General features: G+C 36.0%; 1 protein-coding gene and 1 long non-coding RNA gene across 2 annotated transcripts; both read right to left on the bottom strand.

Annotated features, from left to right (window-relative positions):
- Positions 1 to 10,178: 10,178 nt before the first annotated feature.
- On the bottom strand, positions 10,179 to 10,893 carry LOC145799193 (uncharacterized). The gene is made up of 2 exons (XR_014341218.1): positions 10,746 to 10,893; positions 10,179 to 10,622 (listed from the first exon to the last, which is right to left on the bottom strand). It is a non-coding gene; the product is annotated as an uncharacterized LOC145799193 (long non-coding RNA).
- A 2,654-nt stretch (positions 10,894 to 13,547) lies between these two features.
- Positions 13,548 to 22,700, bottom strand: LOC114289372 (glutamate receptor 2.7). The gene is made up of 6 exons (XM_082887745.1): positions 22,357 to 22,700; positions 19,666 to 20,670; positions 19,217 to 19,494; positions 17,928 to 18,234; positions 14,552 to 14,928; positions 13,548 to 14,182 (listed from the first exon to the last, which is right to left on the bottom strand). Exons 1-6 carry the CDS (start codon positions 22,613 to 22,615, stop codon positions 13,787 to 13,789), a joined length of 2,622 nt encoding a protein of 873 aa, XP_082743871.1. The 5' UTR covers positions 22,616 to 22,700; the 3' UTR covers positions 13,548 to 13,786.
- Between the last annotated feature and the right edge of the window lie 217 nt (positions 22,701 to 22,917).

Raw genomic sequence — 22,917 nt, 5'->3', positions numbered from 1 at the left:
CGATTTGAGTTGTTTTGACCATATATGCCATGCTTTGTATAGCCATAAGGCATTCTAGCTTGTTAGCCTTAAGTGTCCAAGTCACTAGCATCCTTTACTTGGGTCATTTCAGTGATTTGGCATCATTTGTTATGCTACTTCAGTCCATATAGTATGCTCATATACTAGCACTTGTCACTCCTTTAATGCTTTAAAGAGTTGATGTTTTATGCCTCATGAATGGACCATTGTGCATGCGTCCATTCTTAGGTCATTTGGATGCCATTTACGTGGGTTTTTTGGTGTTGTTTTACCATGCTATAACTCTGTTTTTATTGGTTTATGTCATGCCATGTTTGGTTTTGATAGATGTAGTGTAACACCCCTTTCGTAGCCTTGCATGCCTCATGCTTTTGGCCCATTGTTCTAGCTTATTTTGGCTTTGGTCCTTGCATGTTTTAGGCTCATTTTGACATGATCTAGGACTGTTTCGGATTATACTTCCCATTTGCTTCATGTTTTTCATGGCCATGGTTTGAGTCCCTTGGCTAGTTCCAAGCTTTGGGCTTTCTTGCATACTATGCCTGCATTATTTGGTTGGTTTGGAACCTTTCTTAACATGATTTCAGAGCTTACAATGTATGTCATATGTCCATATTTGTCCCCTTTTAAGTGTTCTTGAAAGTTGCTCTCCTATGCTTAGGTGATAGGCCAATTGGCATGCATGTTTGTATGTACCTTTGTCTTCATTTCCATAGCATTTCGGCCACTAATTTGGGCATGTTTAAGAGTTGTCCACTTTAGTTTAAGTCCATCCTTTTGCATGTTGTTGCATGTTTACCTCGCATGTTGTCGCATGCTCATTGCATACTTGGTACATTATATGTTGTTGCATATTAGTTCCCTTGCATGTTGTGGCATGCTAGTCCTATTACGTTATACTTACATGCTTGTTGCATGCTTGCTAATTGACATGTTGTTGCATGCTCATCTATCTTGCATACTTGTTAGATTACATGTTGTTGCATGTTTGTTATTAGTATTGTTGTTGCATGCCTATGGCATTGTATGCATGCATGTTTGCATGCTTAGGTTGCATATCGCTTGCTTGCATGCTCATGTTGCATTATCTTGTTTGCATGCTTAGGTTGCATTGCATGGTGTGTGTATCCCTTGCCTCTTGATCAAGCATGACAGAGGTTGGGGCCCCTTATGTGTTCTTTTGTGCATTTCATTTGATATTGAATTGCACACTTGGCTCCTTTGGCCATCATGCATTGGAATGCGTGATTGGTGGCCCGAGGGTCGAGAGCCACACACCTTTGAGTCTTAAACATGATAAGGGGTGTGGTTGTAATCATTTTCTTGCAAATGCATTGACATGCTCTATTTGTCCTCTGTTGTAGCAAAAGGAGCAGTCAGCAGGAACAAATGGTCGATCGACCATATTCAGTGCCGATCAGCTAACAATGTCTGGCCGAGTGCCTTATTTTTGGTCGATGACCTTCATCTCTTGGCCGATGGCCTTTCCATTTGGCCGATGGACTCTCAGCATGTCCATGAAGTGGTTCTAGAGCATCACAGGACTTTTCACAGTTTTCAGAGGTGCAAAGCAGTGCAAACAGAGGCAACATGAGGCATGGCAACGGATATCCGAGCGACGTCGACCGAGCATGCATTCGTCCCTCTTCCCGAGGCTGTTTTGCTATTTTCATAGCTTAATTAATTTGTTTAATTAGTTAAGGGTTGTGTAATAATTAATTAGCTTGTAAGTTAGTTAATTAGTTGATTTGTATTATTTTTTCGGTCCCTCCGTCGAGAGGGTGCAATTATGTAATAAGCGTGCGTCTGTGTGATGCATGTCTTCTAACCCCCACTTCTTTCTCCCTTTTACTTACCTACTTTCAATGGTTAGTTCTAGGGCATATTTCAATTAGCATCCTTATGCTATGCATGTTTGCACCATTCATCTGTATTACATGCACCGGGCTCGGTGCATCATACTAACTGCATTGTATTTCAATTCCAAGTTGAATACATGTATCGAATTGTCGCATATCATGTGCCATTTTAGATTAGCCGAGCCTATTCTAGTTGCACTTTGCATGTGATGTATTAGCCATTTTAAACATGAACTAGGATCATGCATGATTTCTAACTAGTTTCTTGTTTTGGCTCGGAGTACACTGTGAGTGTTTACGCTTAAGCATCTTGCATTTGTGTGAGTGTTAACATGACAGCATGCTTGCCATGAGGCTAATTGCTTATGTGATATAATTGCCTGAATTCATGTGGGTGAAGGTTGGATTACTTGAATTGGAACAGTTCATCAAATCGACATTTTAGCCTACTTGCGAGTAGCAAACTTCAAATCATTTTCCAAACAAACGGATATGCAATGCTTTGTTCCAAATTAGGCAATCTAGTCTATACTTGTGTGTTGTGCACATCACTTCGTAATACTAGCTAATAACCGGAATAAGAACGCATGTGTTTTCAAAAACAAGATATCATGCTTAGTACAGGCCGATCTTTGATCGGGCGAGCGGGGGTGCTCATAGATGACCTTTCCCTCTCGTACCCAAGTTCCCGAGCCGAGGCAACTTTGGTGATGACAGACACGTGGCCTTAGGCACGAGTCAGGGTTTCCTAAATTCCCTCAAACTAAAATATTTAGGTGACGATTCTGTATCTGGCAAAGCAGTCCATGTTTGACACTTCTTTCTTAAAAATCAGTTTTCCAAAACGATTTGCCGGATTTGAACTCTTTGGTAATTTATCAATCTCACAGTGCACTTTGCGGGATTAGATTTAGAACCGTGACATTTGAGTCCGAACTATAGTAGCAAAGCCCAAGGGCACGTCTACAACTGGCCGTGTGCCGGCCAGTAGTGTAAAACCCAGATATTTTTTCCAACTGTTTCCACAAAGTTCCAACTATCCCTTTTTAGATATTTTCAACTGAGGCTCGTTTTTTTCTATATATAGAGGACCTCTCTTCTTTCTTTCAAGGTTAGAAACATTTAGGAATGAGAAAAACAATTTTGAAAAATATCCTCTCTCTCTTACAATTTTCTCTCTCTACAATTCGCTCTCTCTTTTGCCACTTGCATAGCCTATGCCCAAACACTCTAAACCAAACCTAGAGAACTTGTTGTTGAGATGATTTGACCTTGAATTTGAGCTCTTGAAGCACTTGAGAGTGTAAAATTGGTGGTTTGTGACTTAAGGGTTCATTCCTCTTCAAGAGGTATACCTTCTCTTGCCTTTGTACCATCTTTACACCACTTGTTTGCCATCTTTTCTTGCTATTTTTAAGTTCTTTAAAACCTGTTTTTATGGGCTGAAGAATGTGGTTTAAGGCTATTAAAGGTAGAGGGGTTAATCACCCTTCTTTAAACCTTATTATCTAAGCCTTTCCACTTGTGTTTTCCATCTCTTCATCAACTTTTTTGAGCTTTTTATGACTAATTTTCAGAGGTTTCTAGAGGCTAAAAAAGTGGTTTTGAAGTCCCAAAAATTGCAGCGGGGGGGGGGGGTGGTTTAGCCACCCCTTATTTGGCTTGTTTACTTGCTTAAATTGCTCCATGTTTTAGCTTATTATTTTAGTTGTTCTTGTCTTCATTCCAGCACTTTTTTGTACTATTTTTGGGCTATTTTTGGTCTATCTAAACTCTAAAATTTTGGGCTGAAACTTGTGGTTTAAGGCCATTAAAGGTTGAGGGGTGATCCACCCTTCTTTGTACCTTGTTTTGAAGGTCTTTGCCTATGTGTTTCCCACCCTTTTATTATCTTTTTCTAAGCTTTTAAACACTGAATTTTAGAGCTTTTTTAGTGGCCAAAATCATGTTTTGAAGTCCAAATTTGGAGGGATTAGCCTCCCCTCCTTGTATCTTACTTACTAGCTTAGCTTGTGCTATTTTTTAGCTTATTTTTCTAGCTATTGTTAGCTCAATTCCGGCACGTTTTAGGACTTTATTTAGACTATTTTAGGACTGTTTCTAAGTGTTTGTTGCTCTTGAGCTTTGTTTTGCATGCTTGTAGTGTAATAATCCTCATGAGTTTCGTGTTCTAGGCCTTAGACACCTTCTCCATTGAGTTGATAGCATTTATTTATACTTTTTTCTCTTACTTTCATCATTAATAATCTCTGCAACCTCCCTCCTTTCTAGGTTTTGTTTTTCTTTGAGGGTTGTTTCAAGCCTCTTGTTCTTTTAAACATGAGATTGAGGTTGTCATACTTAATGGTTTAATCCCTTTTGGAGGTTCATTATCAACGGCACGACATCTTTTTCATGTTTTAAGTTAACTCTTGGTTTGGTACTTCATTCCATTAGAGGACTTAACTTCACCATTGGACTCAATGAATTAAAGAATGGTTGGTAATTTAAAATGGAGTAATTAAAATTGAGGCTAAAAATAGTGAAAGATAATAATTTGTTCGTGTTCAATCGGACGTTAATTGAACATGTGGAAGCTTAAACCATTTCATACTTACTAGTAATGAAATGATTCAAGTTTCCAAGGTCACCTCTTCCCTTGGACATTCATGATAGGGAGGTGGTTTTGAGAGTCTCGTTTTCATTACATTTATTGAACTTGCACACTTGGTTTCACAAGCCATCATGCAATGAAATTGCATCCATTGATGGTTTCTGAACCAAACTTGCCACTCCTTTGATTTGCTCATGAAAATGAGAGGTGAGTGGTGCAAACAGACCTTTGAAATACCCTGTATATGCTCTGTTTGACCTCTGTTGCAATAGGAGAATTGGGCAGCAGTGGCCAACAGACCACTTTCCATGATTGGGAGACCACCTTTGATGGCCAGCAAGCCATCACTGTTGGCCCGCAACACTCATCACTTGCCGGCTGGCCACTGATACAAAATTCAGTAGTGTGTTCCTTTGGCAAAGCAGAGTTATTCTGGAAGTGGACAGCTATGGCAACCCCGACCTCCAAACTAGTACATTATATAGTTTTAATGAGTTTAATTGCATGATTATGTGCTTGATTGTGTGATTACATGTTTAATTCTATAATTATCGGTTGACATATGGAATATCTATTTAAATTGACAACTTAGAGTCGACAATTGGGAGCCTAAACAGCTTCAAAAACTAAAATTGACTAGCCCAATAGGCTATTTGGAATATTTAGAATTTTATGATGGCTTCAATTGAAATTTGATTTGGATCAAAATAATTAGAATAAACTGATTGGATTAAATAGAATTAAGCCTAGTTAATTAACCTTAATTAACTTTGATTAGGCTAAGCTAATTACATCTTATATAAGGCTCAATCTAAGCTTAGGAACTCATTATATACACTCTTGGGCTGAGATTAGAGAGAGAGAGGGAAGTTGAACTCAACACTTTAGAGAGAGGAAGGAGAATTTGAAGGGAATTGCTAGAGGATTGGAGAATCAAGCTAAGACCACATTTAAATTCAACACTAGGTATGGCATTCATCACTAATTCATGTAGATATGACATATAGAAGTTGAATTCCTCTCATTTTTGTACTTATTGACATGTTGTTCAAGAAAAGAAGCTATGAATATCAAGAAATGGAAGAATAGAGTTGAATAGCTTACATGCATGCATATTTGAGTTGAAATTTCATGGAATTCATTCATGCATGGCACAATTATACATCATTTTGGAGAATCCATCATGTCTTCATGCCTCTCATGTCACTTGATCATATTTTGTACATGTTTTGGAGAAGTTTTGAAGAAATATAAATTCAAATTGAGTTAAACTTATTTTATAAATTGAGATTGGAGTCAGTTGAGAAATTACCATGATTTTGAATAAATGGGTTCAAATTGTAAGTGTTTTCATGTTATATAGTGACTCTCCATGTTTTTATACCAAAAACACAAAATTTGAAGCTTTGAAAACCATGTTTGAACTTCAAACATAGTTCTGGAAATTCCATAATTCGTGCTGTCCGCTCGAGCGAGGAAAGCTACACTTGAGCGTGGAATTCGAACTCCCAGAAGTTTCTGAAATTTTACAGTTCGCTCGAACGACCAAAGTGGCGCTCAAGTGAGGACCTTTTTCTTCAATATTCTGCTTGAGCGACCATCGAGCGGCAATTTCATGTATCCAGTACTTTTACAGACCGCTCGAGCGACAGAAGTTACGCTCAGCGACCACCTTTGTTTTTGGACCCCCACTCGAGCGTAGGAAGTTGTGCTCGAGCAGAGACCCTGTTTTCAGCAAAATTTTACCAACTCTTTTAAGTGCATATTTGCATCCTCATGCCACTCCTAGCATTCTTAGGCACCATTTTAGACGCATATAATAATACAATAAGTTAGAGACACACAAAGATAATTGAATTGAAATGCAATGGAATGGAATTTCATTTATACTTTGTTATGTGTTTCGTTTAGGTGGATGCTCGAGGCTTAGCGTCACCACAAACCACTGTGAGTAATAACTTTATAAAGATATGTTCAAGTTATTCCTATTTCTGAAAATGCTATTGCCATCGAAATTGATATATAACTGGTTAAATGTTTTATTGAAACTTTATGACGATTGATGGAATGGTTTATTGAAACGTTATTTCTCATATGAATGAAGTTCTATTTTGAAATTATACTTGTGGCATCCTTTAATAGGCCCATGCCCGGGGAAATTAATACCGTGGCTCATTGCTTAAGAGGCCCTTGCCCGGGGGAAATTAATACAGTGGCCCATTGTTTAATAGGCCCTTGCCTGGGGAAAACAATACCATGGCTCATTGGCCCTCGCATAGGGGAATCAATACCGTGGCCCATTGGATAATTGAAACACAGAGATCTCTGTTGTTAGACCTCAACGGTCACATTGTATATGATATATTGCTTGATCCATTGTGGTCCCATTGATTGACCCTCGAGGTCCAATTGTTATTGATACATTGTTACCCTATTGGATGTACCACTTGAATTTTCACTGAATGAGAAATTGTTATTGGAATAACACGGATCATTGTGAATTAAAATATTAACTGTAATGTTGTGGAACTTCATTCATATAACCTCTTTATTTTGTTATTACTCATTGGACTCTAGCTCACTATTTATTTATATATGTAATTGTAGGTGGGCAAACTGAACATCAGACTTAGATAGCCTCGAGTTTACCCCGGTCAGCCTTTTGTGGAGCTTCCAAGTGAAGTAATCAGGCTTGGGTGGAGCCATATTTGTCGAACCCCTTTTGTGTCGTTTAATGGTTTTGTATTTGTACGTAGTTGGGGTTGTAATTTTGTAGGACATGAAATTGTACTTATGTTGGATGTATCTTTGAATCAAGCTTCGCTTAACATATTTGCTCTCCGCATATATGCACGACTCAATGGATGAATTCTATAACATTTTAGACTTCCACTAAGCCCCGTAATTGGTATTAAAGGTTTACTTGTATGGAGGCCGTAGGTAATCTACGATTACTGGCCGATCATGACCACAAACCTATAGGTGCGGGTTTGGGCCATGACAGCAGCAGTGTTGGTGTTCAATTATGCAAACAGTGGCATTCAGAAGCAAAACGGTGGTCTTTTCGGATGGAAACCGTGCATGCGCATGAACATCTCTCATTTCCCGAGGCAGAGTAATTAATTGTTTAGTTTAATTATTTATTGCATTTGTGTTATAATTATTTAATTAGTTAGTTAACTAGAATAGTTAATTAATTTCGTATTGTAATAATTAGTTAAGTAGTTTAGCTAGTTATTCATTTCGGTTTGTAATAATTAGCTTTAGCTTAGCTTAATTAGTTAGTTAATTAGCATAGTTTATTCATTTGGACTCTCCTTTGTGAGAGCGCAATGTAATAATGTGTATGTCTTCCAACCCCACATCTTTCTTCCTTTTATTTACTAGCTTATAATGGTTAGTTTAGGGACATCATGTTTCAATTAGCATTCTTCATGTTTGCATCCATTTGTATTGCATGCATCGAGGCTTGGTTCATCATTCTAACTGTATTGTTAATTTCAATACTTCTTTGAATACGTGCTTAGATTGCATGATATTTCATTGATTCATATGCCATGTTAAGTAGCCGAGCCTATTTAATTGCATATCACATATGTTGCATTAGTCATAATGTATAGTTAGGGATCATGCATTTTTCTAACTTTGTTTCTTTTTGGCTTGGAGTACTAGGTGAGCCTTTACAAGCTTTAGCATAATCGCACGCGTGTGAATGTTGTCATGTCTAGCATGCTTGCCATGAGGCTATGTGCTAAAATGATAAATTGCTTGTATGTCTATGGACGAAGGCTTGTTGCTTGAATTGGAATAGTTTGAGTAAGTATTTATATGTAATCACTTTTTCAAGTGGTACATATTTCGAAAAAAATTTCAAAACGAATATGACTCGAAACGTTCCAATTCTTGCAATTTAGTCTATACTTGTGTGTGTGCGCATCGCATAGTAATGCTGGCCTAATAAACCGGAACAAGAGCATAAAATGTAGATAAGAATCATATCATGATTAGTAGAGGCCGATCTTGGATCGAGCGAGCAGGGGTGCTCAAAAGTATTCATGACCTTTCCCTCTCGTACCTAAGTTCCCGACCCGACACAATCTTGGTGATGACAGACACGTGGCCTTTGGCACAAGTCATGGGTTTCCTAAATTTTCCAAAACAAAATATTTAGGTGGCGACTCTGTATCTGGCAAAGCAGTCCAATTTTGGCATTTTTTATTCAAAATCAATTCCCCAAAAGATTTGCTAGATTTGGACTCTTTGGTGTTTATCAATTTCACATTGCACTTAGGAGATTAGATTCAGAACCGCGGGAATCCGAACTGTATGGCTTATTTCGAGCCTCTGAAAGGGGGCGCGAAAAAGGCGAGCTACAATCTCTTTGGCGCCCCTCTTTCTCCCTCAGTAACTATCCGAAGTTCTACCTCACAATATTGAGGGAGCATAATGATATTCATAAACTAAAACGATCAATTAAGACAACATGGATTTAGGCATTTAACTCTAGGTAATATGACCATTTTCACATGTTATAGCAAACTATCATTTTCATGCTAGATAACATGCCATAGAGGCTACCTATCAACAAAAATGGTTGCTCTGCATATATAATTTAAGTTAAAAAACTATACATTGAGGTAGGTCTTACATTCAAGGAACTAAATATTGATATAAAATGATGGAATAACATCTAGATGTGACTGTCAATTAAGATGACATGGTAATAAAGCAGCAATTCATCTGGCAAAAATTAAAATCCCATGAAACAAATGTTGAAGGAATCTCACAAACCAAAAGCTAATGAGCTATCAATTTGTAAAAATGAAATTTATCATGAAAATATTCTAGTAATGAGTGGAGATAATATTGACTGTAAAAGCTTAATTAAGGAATTTATTTATTGATGAGAGTTCAATTTGAAGAATTTATAACCAACCCTGACAATTAATTTCTCTCTCTCTCTCTCTCTCTCTCTCTCTCTCTCTCTCTCTCTCTCTCTCTCTCTCTCTCTCTCTTTTCTCTTGACAATTTAAGTAATTAAGACCATAAAATTCAGTAGTCGGAACAACTTCTTATCCTTGGGCATTTAATTAGGCTAGATGAACTATAATATTTCAGCGGTGTTACATTCACCAGTTAGTGTACTAACTAGTATACCAACACTAATTATGACATTTTTACTGACCCTACTCGTTAATCACATTACAAATACCAAAAACCTCTTAAATTATGCCACATCATTAATTGGTACACCAGTTAGTACACCAATTGGCGCATATAGTATTATTCATAATATTTAGCAATCAATTAAATGTTACCTAGGAAACCAAGTAAAATAAATGCCATTTACATCATAAAACACTTCGGATTATTTTAAAAAATTTAGTTGGGGCTCAAATTTTGTTTATACAACCGTTTGATATTTTTGTGCAAGAGAAAATGTAAGCACACACGAAATCCAAAATGCAAAGAAAAAACAAACAACAAGACCCTTAAAAAGCATATCCAATTCATATCCTAGTCTTATTGTTCTGCATAAATAATTTTATCTTGATTGGAACGTAAGGATACTCCGTAACAATACACAAACAAACCAGTTGACTTTTACATTATCATTTATCACAATCTATTCATTCTCTTTTAGGTTTTGGATAACCTAGCAACCACAAATCCATGCATAATTTTGTTAAATACTGCTCATTCAATAAAGATTGAAAACCATATTTAGCAAGCTCGTATTAATCCAAGCCAATTAAAGAATGTCAAACCTTGTCAATTAGAGATATGATCAAGAAAACTTCATCACCTCCAATGATCAAAACAACAAGTTCATTCACACTAAGATCCTCTTTTACCTCTCGCCCAAAACAAAACCAAATGAAATCCAAATTCAACATAATAAAACCCTAGAGAAAAAAGGTTACAGAACAAAAATTCATGGCGTTACCAATTAGCGAGGGATCTGAACTCGAACGAGAGAGGTAAGAGTAATCAATCAAGCTCTGGGGGCACCAGATCGGTAGCGGTAGAGCTTGCCAAAAATGTGGAGCGTAGTGACGAAGCTGAAGAAGCAGAGGCTCATGACGAGAACGACATTGGGGCTGATCTTCAGGCCTGGGGCATTGTCCGTGTAGAACCTGAGGACGTTGCTTCCGATGTAGAAAAAAGAAAAAGAAAATCTAATGAACAAGAGAATAAATAGGGAGAAAGAGAAAGACCGAGATCGACAGAGAGGGAAAGAGACCGAGTGCGACAACGCGAGAGAAAAATACCTGTGATTCAGTGGTCGTGCTGATTTGTAGTGGCCACGGTGGCGAGCGCTGGTGGCTATGGTGGTGAGCGTCGGTGGTGAGGTTTTGTATTTACTGTTCTCTGTTTGGTGTGCGAGACAGAACAAATCAACAAAAACAAAAAGTGTTTTTGTGTGAACAGTATCGGGCGCCAATATAATGGATTTCTCTCTAAAAAAAAAATTCAATATTTAGCGACCAAATTATTTTTTGTCTACAAATGTTGCCAAAAACTAACATTTGGCTACTAATTGTTATTTTCGTCAGCAAAAATTTAATATACAACGACTAAATTATTTTAGTCACCAAAAGTTCATCTAAGTGTTCCTATTATTTGGTGACTAAATTTATTTTTGTCAACAAATAACAGCATACGGAGACTAAACAAGGAATTACTGGCCTAAAATTTCGACTAACACTGACTAAAAATTATTTTAGTCACCTATTAGGTTGTATTTAGTGACTAAAGTGTTTTTTATTCGCCAATAAACATTATATAACTACTAAAATAATGTAGTAGCTAAAACCAATGCTGACTAACATCAATTTTAGTTGCCAAAAGTGATATTTTCGGGAACTAAAATTTTTTTGGTCGCCAAAATTAGTCGCCAAAAGTGCATTTTGTTGTAGTGTGTTGTCATGCTTTTTATTTTTTTCATTAATGTCATTCCCGCCCAAGAGTTATCATGCCTTCCAAGCCAGTAATAGTCACATTCAATAATCGTTAGGCCAGATGTTTCTTTCATCAAATCATCCAAAATTGTTAATTAATTTTTCTTAATCATCAAACTATCTAAAAATTAAATATAAAATTACTAACACATTACATGCACTGCTAATATATATATATATATTTGTTTATTTTTTTATATATATGCATCATGTATACCTATATCAAATAAAAATTACGAAAGCTTTCCAACAATAAACACAAGAATAAAATCAAAGTGACATAAAAATAGCCTATTAGAAGCCAAAGAGTTGGCCTGATGGTCAAGACTTGAAGCCTAGAAGTGTATTCCTTCTAAGGTTTCAGATTCAAAACTTTCTCGATACAAATAGTTTCTTGAGGCCAATTTATACTGAACTTTGCCTTGAATTTAATTGGGTCCCCCGCTAATGGGCGGTGGAATTGATCTTCTGGATTAGTTGGCTTAATGGGCTGAATACCAAGTCAACCATTAAAAAAAAAAAAAAAGAGTGGCCTATTAAATAATATAGGGCAAATTATGTAAATGGTCCCTATAGTTTACACGTTGTGTCATTTTGGTCTCTCTAATTTCAATTTGCTCAATTTTGACCTTAAATTTTGAATTTTTTTATCATTTTGGTCCAATTGAAAATGGAAGTTAAGAAATTGGACATAAAAGGCCTACGTGCACAACATGTGCAAAGTTTTTAAGAACAAAAAATTCAATTTGCTCTCACTCTTAGTTAACTCAATGATTATCTAACTCAAAGTGAGTTAACTCACTCCCATTTAACTCAATGATATATATATATATATTTGTACACCAGAGAGAGAGAGAGAGAGAGAGAGAGAGAGAGGCGAGGAGGAGGTGTCGTCGAAGAGTTAGGAAAGAGGAAGAGGGAGATATATATATATATATATATGTATTATCTCTGTATGTATATATCTTTGTGTTCAGAATTGGTTCAGTGCTATGACAGATGAGGGTTTGAATGGGTTCTTCAATAACACACTATCTCGGCCTCTAGAGCTTCAAAGCGAAAAAGAATTGGTAGAAAATCTTCAAGTAATCTGTTCCGACCCAAATGCAACTGATTGTTCTTCGGACGAAGAACATGGTATGAAGGTAAATAAAAAGCGAATCATTCATCAAATTGATCTCGAGGATGTCGTTCCTTCTGAAGGAACAACAACCTAGAAAAACCCTCTCTCAAAAAAAGAAGAAGAAGAGGGTTTCGATTCAATCTTCGAAGAAGAAGTTGAATTCGAAGAGTCCTTACAAGGAGGTTCAACAAAGAAAATAGGGGAAATGGACTGTTGAGATTTGAGACCCTACTAATAAAATTCGCATCTGGTTGGGCACTTTCAACACTGCCGAAAAGGCCTATATATGAAGTCTATCTCGCCAAGAAGATCGAGCTAGAAGATAAAAAGGCTAGGATTGCTGTGATTTGCAAGGGACTAAATGGTGTTCAACTGGTCGTGCCTCCTTCTTCTATGCTTGCCAAAGATGGCCCTGTTTTGCCCAATGATAGTGGTACAGAGATAGGTGCGGATGTTCAAAGTGGTGGTCTTGGTTTGCAGATTATCGACAAAAATGGTTTTCTTTTGGGAGAATTTAGTAGCCTTGATGATATGCGAATTGGCGATGCCAAAGAGGAAAACAACTGAGCATGACTCAAAGATATCTTTGTTAAACGATTGCCAGTATGTAATGATTTCACAGTTTATAATGGAATTGCAAGGTTTGAAGACTGTTGATGGAGAGGACCCAAAGATATCTTTGTGTTGTGATTTTTGATCTAGGACTGAAAATTAGATTTTGTTTTGTAATTTTTGATAGTTGTGATGGTCTGTTGATGTTGGGATTGTTGTTTGGCTGTGGCGGCAGTAGCGAAAGGCAGTGGAACGGCGAACAACGATGGTCGGTGCCTCTGTTCAATCACACACAAGGAAGAAGCTAAAAGGGAAAGCAAAACGTCTATTTTGCCCTAGGAAACCAATCATATGTTATTCACGTGCAAATTTTCCGTCCAATTTCTTAACTTCCATTTTCAATTGGAACAAAATGATACATAGTTCAAAACTCAATATCAAAATCGAGCAAATTAAAATTAAAGGAATCAAAATGATATAACGTGTAAATTACAGGGACTATTTACAAAATTTGCCCAATAATATATGACATTTTTGACGATATCATTATATATTGGAGTGACATATGAAATAGCATGACACATATGAAACAAGAGACAAAGTCCTTACAAAATCCATTGCCCTTAGCCTATATACATAAACCCAGTCTTAAATATAGTCAAGTGTTTCAAGAATTTCAATTTCCAGTTACTTCTTGACCAGTCGTTGGATCTTTCCTTTGACTTTTAATCTCTGCATCACTCAAGTATCGTGCTAGTTTACGTGTCTTATTCCAAACACTCTCGTCACTTCCATGGATGTCACCTATTCTTGATTGATGGTGTCTATAATTCCTTAGTAGATGAGCAACGAATATTAGAAAACAAATGCAGGATGTGACAATGGAGAAGAGGAATAGGCCCCAGAAGCTTTCTAAGCCCAAGCTATCAACGTTCTTGGTATTCTGGGAGTCTAAGCACTCTGATGATGGAGTTAACCACTCCTCTTCCAACCTTTTGAGGGAACCATTTTCCGACAATTGTAGAATGGCTTTAGAGACATCATCAGCTATTGGAGAACCTTCTTGAAACACCTGTGGAAAACATGATGATGCTTTTGTTAGTCATCCAATGTAGATAAAAATAACAGTTCGTTTAATAACATGAAAACCATAAACAAAACAATATACGAAAATATATGTATGGATAGAATTTTACAAGATTTGGTGATGAAACCCACTTTTCAAAACGCATGTCCATCAATATATTTTTTGTGACTTATTGTAAAAATAAAGGTTGAAGAAGAAAACTTGAAGAGTGTTGATTAGTGGTTAGCAATGAGGGTGTTCAAGCATGGAAGAAAACTTGAAGATGCATGATATATTAAAATTATATTCTATGTAAAACTTTGAGATTAAAGAAGCGGAAAGAGTGCAAAAAGCTTAGTTGGATTCACTACTTACAAATCCAAATCCTCCAAATCTATAAGTGGATCCAATGACGGTGTATTTCATGCAATAATTGTTGGTGAAAACTTTGGCATAAGGGATCTCGAGAAAGGCTGCCGAGATACTTCCATTTTTGAATGCCTTGAGATATTCGTCTTGGTCCCTAATGAGCTTAACATTTTCTGATTTATATTTAAGCACATCCTGCACATATGTACTCATAAATGCATTTGCATCACAACCAACTTTGCTCATGGGGTTAATGTTTGGTTGTAGTCGGGAGATTGTAAGCATTGAAGTGAGACTGGCAGTGAAACTCTGTGTTAAGATCAGCACCACAAAAAGCCACACGACAACCACAACTCGAGTGTAGTTACTTTGAATCTTCTCCCCTGGATAATGAAACATTGAGTTTATAATGAGTTTGGTAAAAGTAAAGTGCAATTTTAGTAGAAGTGTAGATGTTTTACTGAAGTAATAAAAACCTGTTTGGCTAACACGTCTGTTATCATCAGTCTCATTAATGCCATAGACTAAAAGCTAATATTATAATTTGCCTTAAAGTATAAGGATTGACTATCACAATTGAAATAGATAGTTCAAACTAAAAAAAATAAAAAATAAAAAAATTGTGCATGTACCAAATTTCACTTTAGTCCCTACAAATGAAATTGTGATAGTCAATCTTATGCATTTTTGGTCAAATTTTATTTTGGTCCCTACACATAAAATCGTGACAGTTAACTACTTGTACTTCTGGTCAAGTTTCAATTTGCCCCTTCTGTCACACTATTATATAAGTTTTTAACAAAATCTAATCATGCAACAAACATGTGACTACGAAATGAGGATAACAGAGGAAAATCATTTTTATTTTTCACCAATATATACTTTGTCTCATGTGATAAATATATGAGAGTTATATAATACAATGTGTGTGTGTGTGTGTTCTGCATATGTTGAAAATTAGCATAAGATGTAAGAAAGTAGAGCATTTGAAATAAATAAATAAATAAAAATGGGCAGTAGAGAAATTGAAGACTCTGTTACAGTTGAAAACGAAGTTCATTATTCCAATTTTTATAAAACCCTAATTTATCTCCTTAATCGTTCACAATTTAAGTTTTCTTTTAACTAAATACAATCAAATTTAATATAAATTTTAGGATGAAATGTGTATAGAGGGGAAATTTGGGTGATTTTTCTCTTTTGCCATCATTTTATAATCATACGATTATTACATTACTGATTTCTATCACTACAAGAAAAAACACTTTCCGTGACCAACATTTTGGTCGCGAAAAGTACCATATTTGGTCGCTAAAACCTTTTCGCGACCAAAATATGTTGGTCGCAAGTTGGTCGCTAAAGCCTCGTCACAGATAGTTTTCTGCGACCAAAAAAGCCTTTGGTCGCTAAAAGTGACCATTCGCGACCAACTTTTTTGGTCGCGGAAAGTCCAATTTATATTAGCCAAAAGTAAACTTTTAGCGACCAAAGATAAGTTGGTCGCCAAAAGTCAGCGCCTTGACCCAAAAAAAATAATTCTTTTGTGCTCCCTGGGACTTGAACTCCTGACCAAGGAGTCACCATGCACCCAATCCATTCTGCCACTCTGCCAATAACATACTTCTTGTTCATATTTGGCAAAAAAAAATATATAACCCATAAAAATTAGGTTATATATTATTTTATAAAACTTTTAATGCCTAAATAGAAAAATAGCATGTAATTACTGTAGTATCATTTTTTTTAAAATTTATCCCGCCATAACTTTCCGCGACCAACTTTTTTCTTTGGTCGCCAAAGGGTAATCTTCCGCGACAAAAAAAGCCTCTGGTCGCCAATAGTATACTTTCCGCAACCAACTTTTTTTTTTTTGTCGCCAAAAGGTGATCTTCCGCGACCAAAAAAGCCTTTGGTCACCAATAGCATACTTTCCGCGACCAACTTTTTTTTTTTGGTCGCCAAAGGGTAATCTTCCGCGACCAAAAAAGCCTTTGGTCGCCAATAGTATACTTTCCGCGACCAACTTTTTATTTTGGTCGCCAAAGGATATACTTTCCGTGACCAACTTTTTTTTTGGTCGCCAAAAGGTGATCTTTCGCGACCAAAAAAGCCTTTGGTCGCCAATAGTACACTTTTCGCGACCAACTTTTTTTTTTGGTCGCCAAAAGGTGATTTTCTGCGACCAAAAAATTGTGGTCGCCAAAAGTTAAATTTTAGTCGCAGAAAGTGTACTATTTGCGACAAAAAAAAATAGGTGGTCGCCAAAAGTGTTTTTTCTTGTAGTGTATTAAAGAGTTATATGATGAAGTGCAGGGAGAAAATTGTCAAGATTTCATAAGTGTAGGGAGTTAACTGTTACGATTTCATGTATAATGATCAAATTGAGATTTAACCATAGGTGTAGGAGTTGATTGTCACGATTTCATATATAGAATTGATTTTGTGCAAAATGTAAGAGTGCAATGTGTAATTCACCCAAAATACAAATACAAAACTACAAGTGTAATTCAACCATAAAAGCAAGATCAAAGATAATTTTAAGTTACTATTTTAAGGTACTAAGACAATTTTTTGAACACCCCAAAAGTGAGTAGGTAAGTAGCTATAGCCATATGGCTAGCGTATAAGAAAGCTAGTAAAATCTTCATAGGGAAGTCTTTCTTGCATTGTTCTTATGCCCAATACTACAAAAAGCATCTAGCTTCTGTCTTGTTAGAAAGAAATGGAGTTCTGCCCAGTTGGGCTCGCAAGGTTTATAATGAATTTCATTCTAATAATTTAAATTGTTTATCACCAAAAATAAATAATAAAAGTCACATTGATATAAAAATTGTCACCACGTAATTTCATCAAATTGCCTTTAAAAAATGAGAAAGTAAGTGTAAAAAATAAAAAAATAAAACAATGTTCACACAAAGTTAAATTAATGATGTTTAGATGGGATGGCACTAGTCCCATAGAGTTGTCATGGGTGGCACAATTTGAATTATACATATGCAATTATTAGCATACTTTCTAAGGAAATGTTCACACAAAGAACAAAGGATGAGTAGAAGGGGCAGTTAACTTGTTTCATCTTGGCCACGCTCCCTTGCTAAAGAGTCTCCTCTTACGGCCTGCCATAGTCGAAGCTACTCTGTCATGATATAGACTAGTTTCAAGTTCAAACCCTAGTCCCTTTGGCAAAGGCAAAAAAGAATGCCACTTGTCCTAGGACCAAATGATTCTTCTTGCCCAATGGGTCTACATCCATCCCTGAATGTTGCCATACATTAATTTAACTGGGATGACACTTGCTTGATAGAATTGTCTTGAATGGCACTAAATGAGTGATATATAGTTCAATTGTTAATCTAATTGCTTTATTTTAAAATATACTTACTATGAACAAGGAAAAGTGAAGAGAAGGTGAACCAAAGAACATTTCCTAGTTGATCCTTCCATGGACCACTGAATTCTGGATTGGATCGATGTTCCAAGAACCAAACAATGAACATTGTGTAGATCAAAATGGCCCCTGTGGCTAACCACATTTCCATAGTGAAAGGCTCAAGAAATATCCATGCTTTGGAAGCAGGCTTTACAGGAACTACCATCGACAAGCCTGACTCGGTAATTGGTTGTGTGAATTCCACGCCCCTCCAACGTTCAGCTAGTATAGTTATATCACCAACAGCTCCACCAAAAGTCTTCCACAAATGTTGATCCACAAAAAAAAATAATGATAAAAAAATAAGCTTATGTGGAATAGTTTAAGGAAAAATAAATAAATTGATGCAACACATTCACATTTTTCATCATCTCTCTTACCGACAGCATAAAGGGCTCAAGACTTTTGCCTTACATAATTATCTGATATATCTAGGATAGGAGATTATGGCTGGGGAATTAGTTGGGCGAAGCCCTAGACAATTTTTTGAGTTTAGGAAAAAAAAATTAAGGGCAATAGTTCAATCTGTTAAAAAAACCATATCCTCCAAGCACCATGTTGAGCACCACAGCTCCAATCTAGACAAAATATATAGGTGGAGATTTGTGTTCCAAAAAATACGTTTGTTCCCTTCCAATGTTGCTTCACTGATAATCTCACACCACTTGATTTTTTAAATTAAAACTCATATTGTATGACTATGAGAATATGGAACAGAGACAATCATCTTTTTACCAACAAATCGAATTATATATATATATATATATTAGTTTTTCATTTGAATTGAATTGATGGCTGATGTGCATTGATGATTTGGACTGAGGCCTTGTTGATTTTCTAATTATGAAGGTGGAGTGGTCTTGTTTTTGGCATTGATGCACTGTGCACTAATGTTTGGGGGATGAATCTGCACTAATGTGATGCTTTGTTTTTTCTGTTGGTGCTCTGGTTTGGTGATCTGCACCTATGCTCTGCTGCTCATGCTGGTGGGCTGTAGGTGGTAGTTGGTGGTTGTTTTTGTTTTTTCTGTTTCTTTGGTTGGTTGCTCACCAACTCTGGGGTGTTAGCAAATGATAGGATGGACTTTTTTGTGCCAACATAGTTGGGATGATGTAACCCATTGTGATGCTTTTGCACTTGCCTTTCTTTATTGATGTATTTTGTTTTGAACTTTGTACTGTGCTTTACATCAATGAAGTTTCATTTATGCACAAGAGCGTTGTTGGAGATAGATTTATTACCTTGTTAGCGACATTTTCAACCAAATCTCGATAGGTGCCATTGAACTCCACAAATTTGTAAGGTAGATCATAGTCCAAAATCTTCAGCACCTCCTTAAAAACACTAATGCAAAAGCCATCATAGGTCACATTCGTATTCTTGGTTGATGGCGTTATCTTTACAAAGGCGTCAAAAGCAGCTCTACCAGGTACTCCGATTATCAGTGGATCTTCCAAACTAGGCATTGCCCATCCTTTTGGAACCCGCTTTAGGTTTCCTAAGCTTTTCCTCCAATCATCTAACAATTTCATAAAAATAAATAAATAACTAAATTTATATAGATTTTTTGTATAGAAGGTATGGCTCAAAATGAATATTTTGCTAGGTTAAAAAAAAAAAAAGGCCCATGGAAAAAAAAAATCACACAAACAAAGATAAATAACTGAGTTTTCAGTGAAAAAATCACTACCTTTTCCATATGAGCCATTCTTTCCGCTTTTTGCAGCATCAAGACTTTTCAAGAACCCGAACTCAGGAGACCAATATTCCAGCTTGTTGTATGTCAGATTGAAGACATTGATTACCCGATATATAGGTTTGTATGATAGCCTCTCATCTTCAAAATGAATTTCACCACTTAAACCACTGAAATTGCTTGATAATATAGTATCCAACAACCTGGTTGGAGTAGTACTACTAGTGCTATGAGTCAATCTCTCCAAAGCCACTATAACAGTAGCAATGCTATCGTATGCTCTCAGAGCATAAATCCCAGGGTTAGAGTTATCTTCTTCTGGATATTCAAATCGGAAGCTCTGCTGAAATTGTTTTTTGAAATCTTGAAATGAAGTAGTGTTTTCCGAATAGTCTATCTTGATTCCAAAAACACCTTCCATAGAAGAGATGAAAGAAGTATTAACAGAATCCAAGAAGCTTGGAATGGTGTCTGTAATTACCCAATCTGAGTCTTTTCCTATGAATCCCATCTTCCTTGCCTCACTAAACAAAAGACTAGTAAATTGTAATGACGATTGAAGAACGATGAAAGCTCTAGGTTGTATGTTATTCAATTTCATCAGCTCCTCACGAACAAACTCTAGGGGATGAGATAGAGATTGAAATGGTGGAATGACTAAATGATGCTCAATAACTGAGCCAACATTGTGAAGTGCATCAGACAACATAGCTAGCATGTTGGAATCACCGGAAAACATGTCTTCTTCATAGACAACGATGACCCTTCGCCACTTGAATGAGTGAACCAGAGCTGCAGTACAATCCATCTGATTAGAAACGTTAGTAACCATTTGTATCAAGAAAGGCCATTGAGTCGTTTTGGTAGCTCCAATTGCAGCTGCAAGTGAAATAACTGGAACTTGTGCTTGGTTTCCGATTTTGGCTACTAAAGCTGTTTCCGCCCATGTCTCCATGCCTATAATCACTTGCACTTGCTTCTCCTTAATTAGTTGATCAGCTGCGACATAATTTCAAAACTCGAATTAATCTAAACCCGAACTTACTATCAGCATCATGATCAATCATTAATTATTAGGCCATACAAAATGACGTTTTATATCATTTCCATAGTTCTAAATATCGGCCGATACGCTACATATCGGCCGATACGTACCGGAAAAATGGGGTACCGCGACGGATACAGGCCGATATATCACTGAGATTAAAAATCACAGGAGTATCGGCCGAGTCCCGGTACGTATCGGCCTGTAAGCGTTACACAAGTCGCGGCGGGCCGATACTCACAGGTTCGGACCGGTACGGGAAAGAAAAAGTTGAAAAACCTTTGAAATGATTTTTAAAATTTCACCACCGCAACACCCGATTCCCGATACGTACCGATTGATACTACCGATACCGATACTCCGCGATCGATACCGTTACGTTACCCGATACCACGATTTAGAACCTTGATCATTTCATTTCAATTAAAAAATTTATCATTGGGACTTGCAATTACAAAAATATCAATAATATATAATTTTAGATGAGTTTTATTTGTAAAAATTCTATTTTTTCAATCATTCTCCAAACGTACGTATGTAATATTTAGGATTAATTGTTAACTCCAAACTCCTCTTTATTGATGCATTGTATCACATCTTGTATGCTTCCATCAATAAAGATTTATTTTGCCAATCAAAAAAAATATATATTTATGATTAATTACACTAGTTATCAAAATTTGTGTTTTGTTTCACTTAAGTTTCTAATATTTTTATTTATTTATTTATTTATTTTCAATTTAATCTACAAACTTCAAAATTATGAGTTTAAAATAGTTCCCAACACTTGACGCAGTAACTAAAGTTCGGTACTTTCAAAATTTTGTGAAAAAAATGCAACACATATAAAATTTCGAGAAACTCAGTTCTAAATAATTGATTTAGATGACGTGAGCGTTAGATCATTAACAATCAGTTTGGATGGAATGATTGGTGAGAAAGCATATTAAAAAAAAAAAATTCTCATGTCTAATTTATAAATTAAGTTCAAAATTATATTAAAAAAATTGTTACTTTTGTATCATGTTGGTTCTTGTTGGTTCTTATAATTTTAATGTAGCCAATTTTGACTATGAATTAATTATTTTGTCTCAATTTGATCCAATTAATTACAACTATTAGCATTTTTTTATGGAAATTGTATACATAAACGGCATGTGCTATATTTTTGGAAGCAAAATTAGAAATGTGAGAAAAACCAAAAAACTGATCAACCTATTGAATCGGACTGAACTGGTCATATTTGGTTTGGTTTTTTAATAAGAATTAGTCTGCCCGTTTTTAAATTTAATTTTTTTCAATTAAGCACCTTGTGCACCGAATTAGACCGAAACCAACTACTTAAGTATTTCAGTAATCATTTTTCAGTATTTCAGTAATCATTGTTCATCAAAAACTAAACTGGTGTTATCAATGGAACCAATTTAACACAAAATTCAAAATCAAGAATCAAAATCCAACTAATAAAAATGTAGTAACTAAAATCAGACATGAAACTACCAGAACTGCCAGCTGCCAGCGTAATTTAACATTAATTACATCTCACAATACAGAAAATGACAAGGAATCAGATAAGGGGATGAAGCACATCCTCCAATTCAAGCATACAAACAAAGCAAATAAAAGAAAAGAAAGCTAACCAGCATAAGCTGCTTGCAAGGGGTCTCCGCCGGAGCTACTGAAATAGAGAGAGAGCTTGTTGTTGAAGTTATCAACAGCTATTTTCATGGCTGTCATTTGTTCTTTGCCGATACGAGAATTAACATCGATGATTACACCAACGTTTGTGGTGGTTATGTTATCAGTTTCAACGACAGTGCCATGGGAGATAGTGCCAAAGAATGAGACAAGTATGGGGATGAAGACCAACGTGATGATGGGTTTTGATGAAGATGCCATTTTAGAGATTCAACTATGTCGACCAACAGGAAGATGGTTCATTTCATGGACTCTTTTATTGCATAAATATATAGAAATCCATATAGACGTATATTTAGCCTTCGTTTGGGATATGTGTTGGCATTTTGACTTTTCATTGTTTTAGTTTGGGATTAAAAAATCTCACTTAAATTGAATTTTTAATTTTTTTAACTTTTGTGAGAGAAAAAATAAAATGATTTTAATTTAGATGTGACATTTTACCTTATTAAACTAAAAAGTCAATTTCATAATTTTTTTTTTTTTTTATTACTAAAATAGCT

The sequence above is a fragment of the Camellia sinensis genome, chromosome 9 (genome assembly GCF_055761805.1).
Source record: "Camellia sinensis isolate YWXY chromosome 9, ASM5576180v1, whole genome shotgun sequence".
Classification (NCBI taxonomy): domain Eukaryota; kingdom Viridiplantae; phylum Streptophyta; class Magnoliopsida; order Ericales; family Theaceae; genus Camellia; species Camellia sinensis.
This window is presented reverse-complemented; position numbering and strand designations above follow the sequence as displayed.

Excerpts from the sequence above, each read along its gene's own strand:
- LOC114289372 (XM_082887745.1), bottom strand. The coding sequence starts at position 22,615 with ATGGCATCTTCATCAAAACCCATCATCACGTTGGTCTTCATCCCCATA. Across the intron at positions 20,671-22,356 it reads CTTGCAAGCAGCTTATGCTG|CTGATCAACTAATTAAGGAG; the intron begins GTTAGCTTTCTT and ends ATTATGTCGCAG. Across the intron at positions 14,183-14,551 it reads GATTTGGAGGATTTGGATTT|GTGTTTCAAGAAGGTTCTCC; the intron begins GTAAGTAGTGAA and ends TGTTTTCCACAG.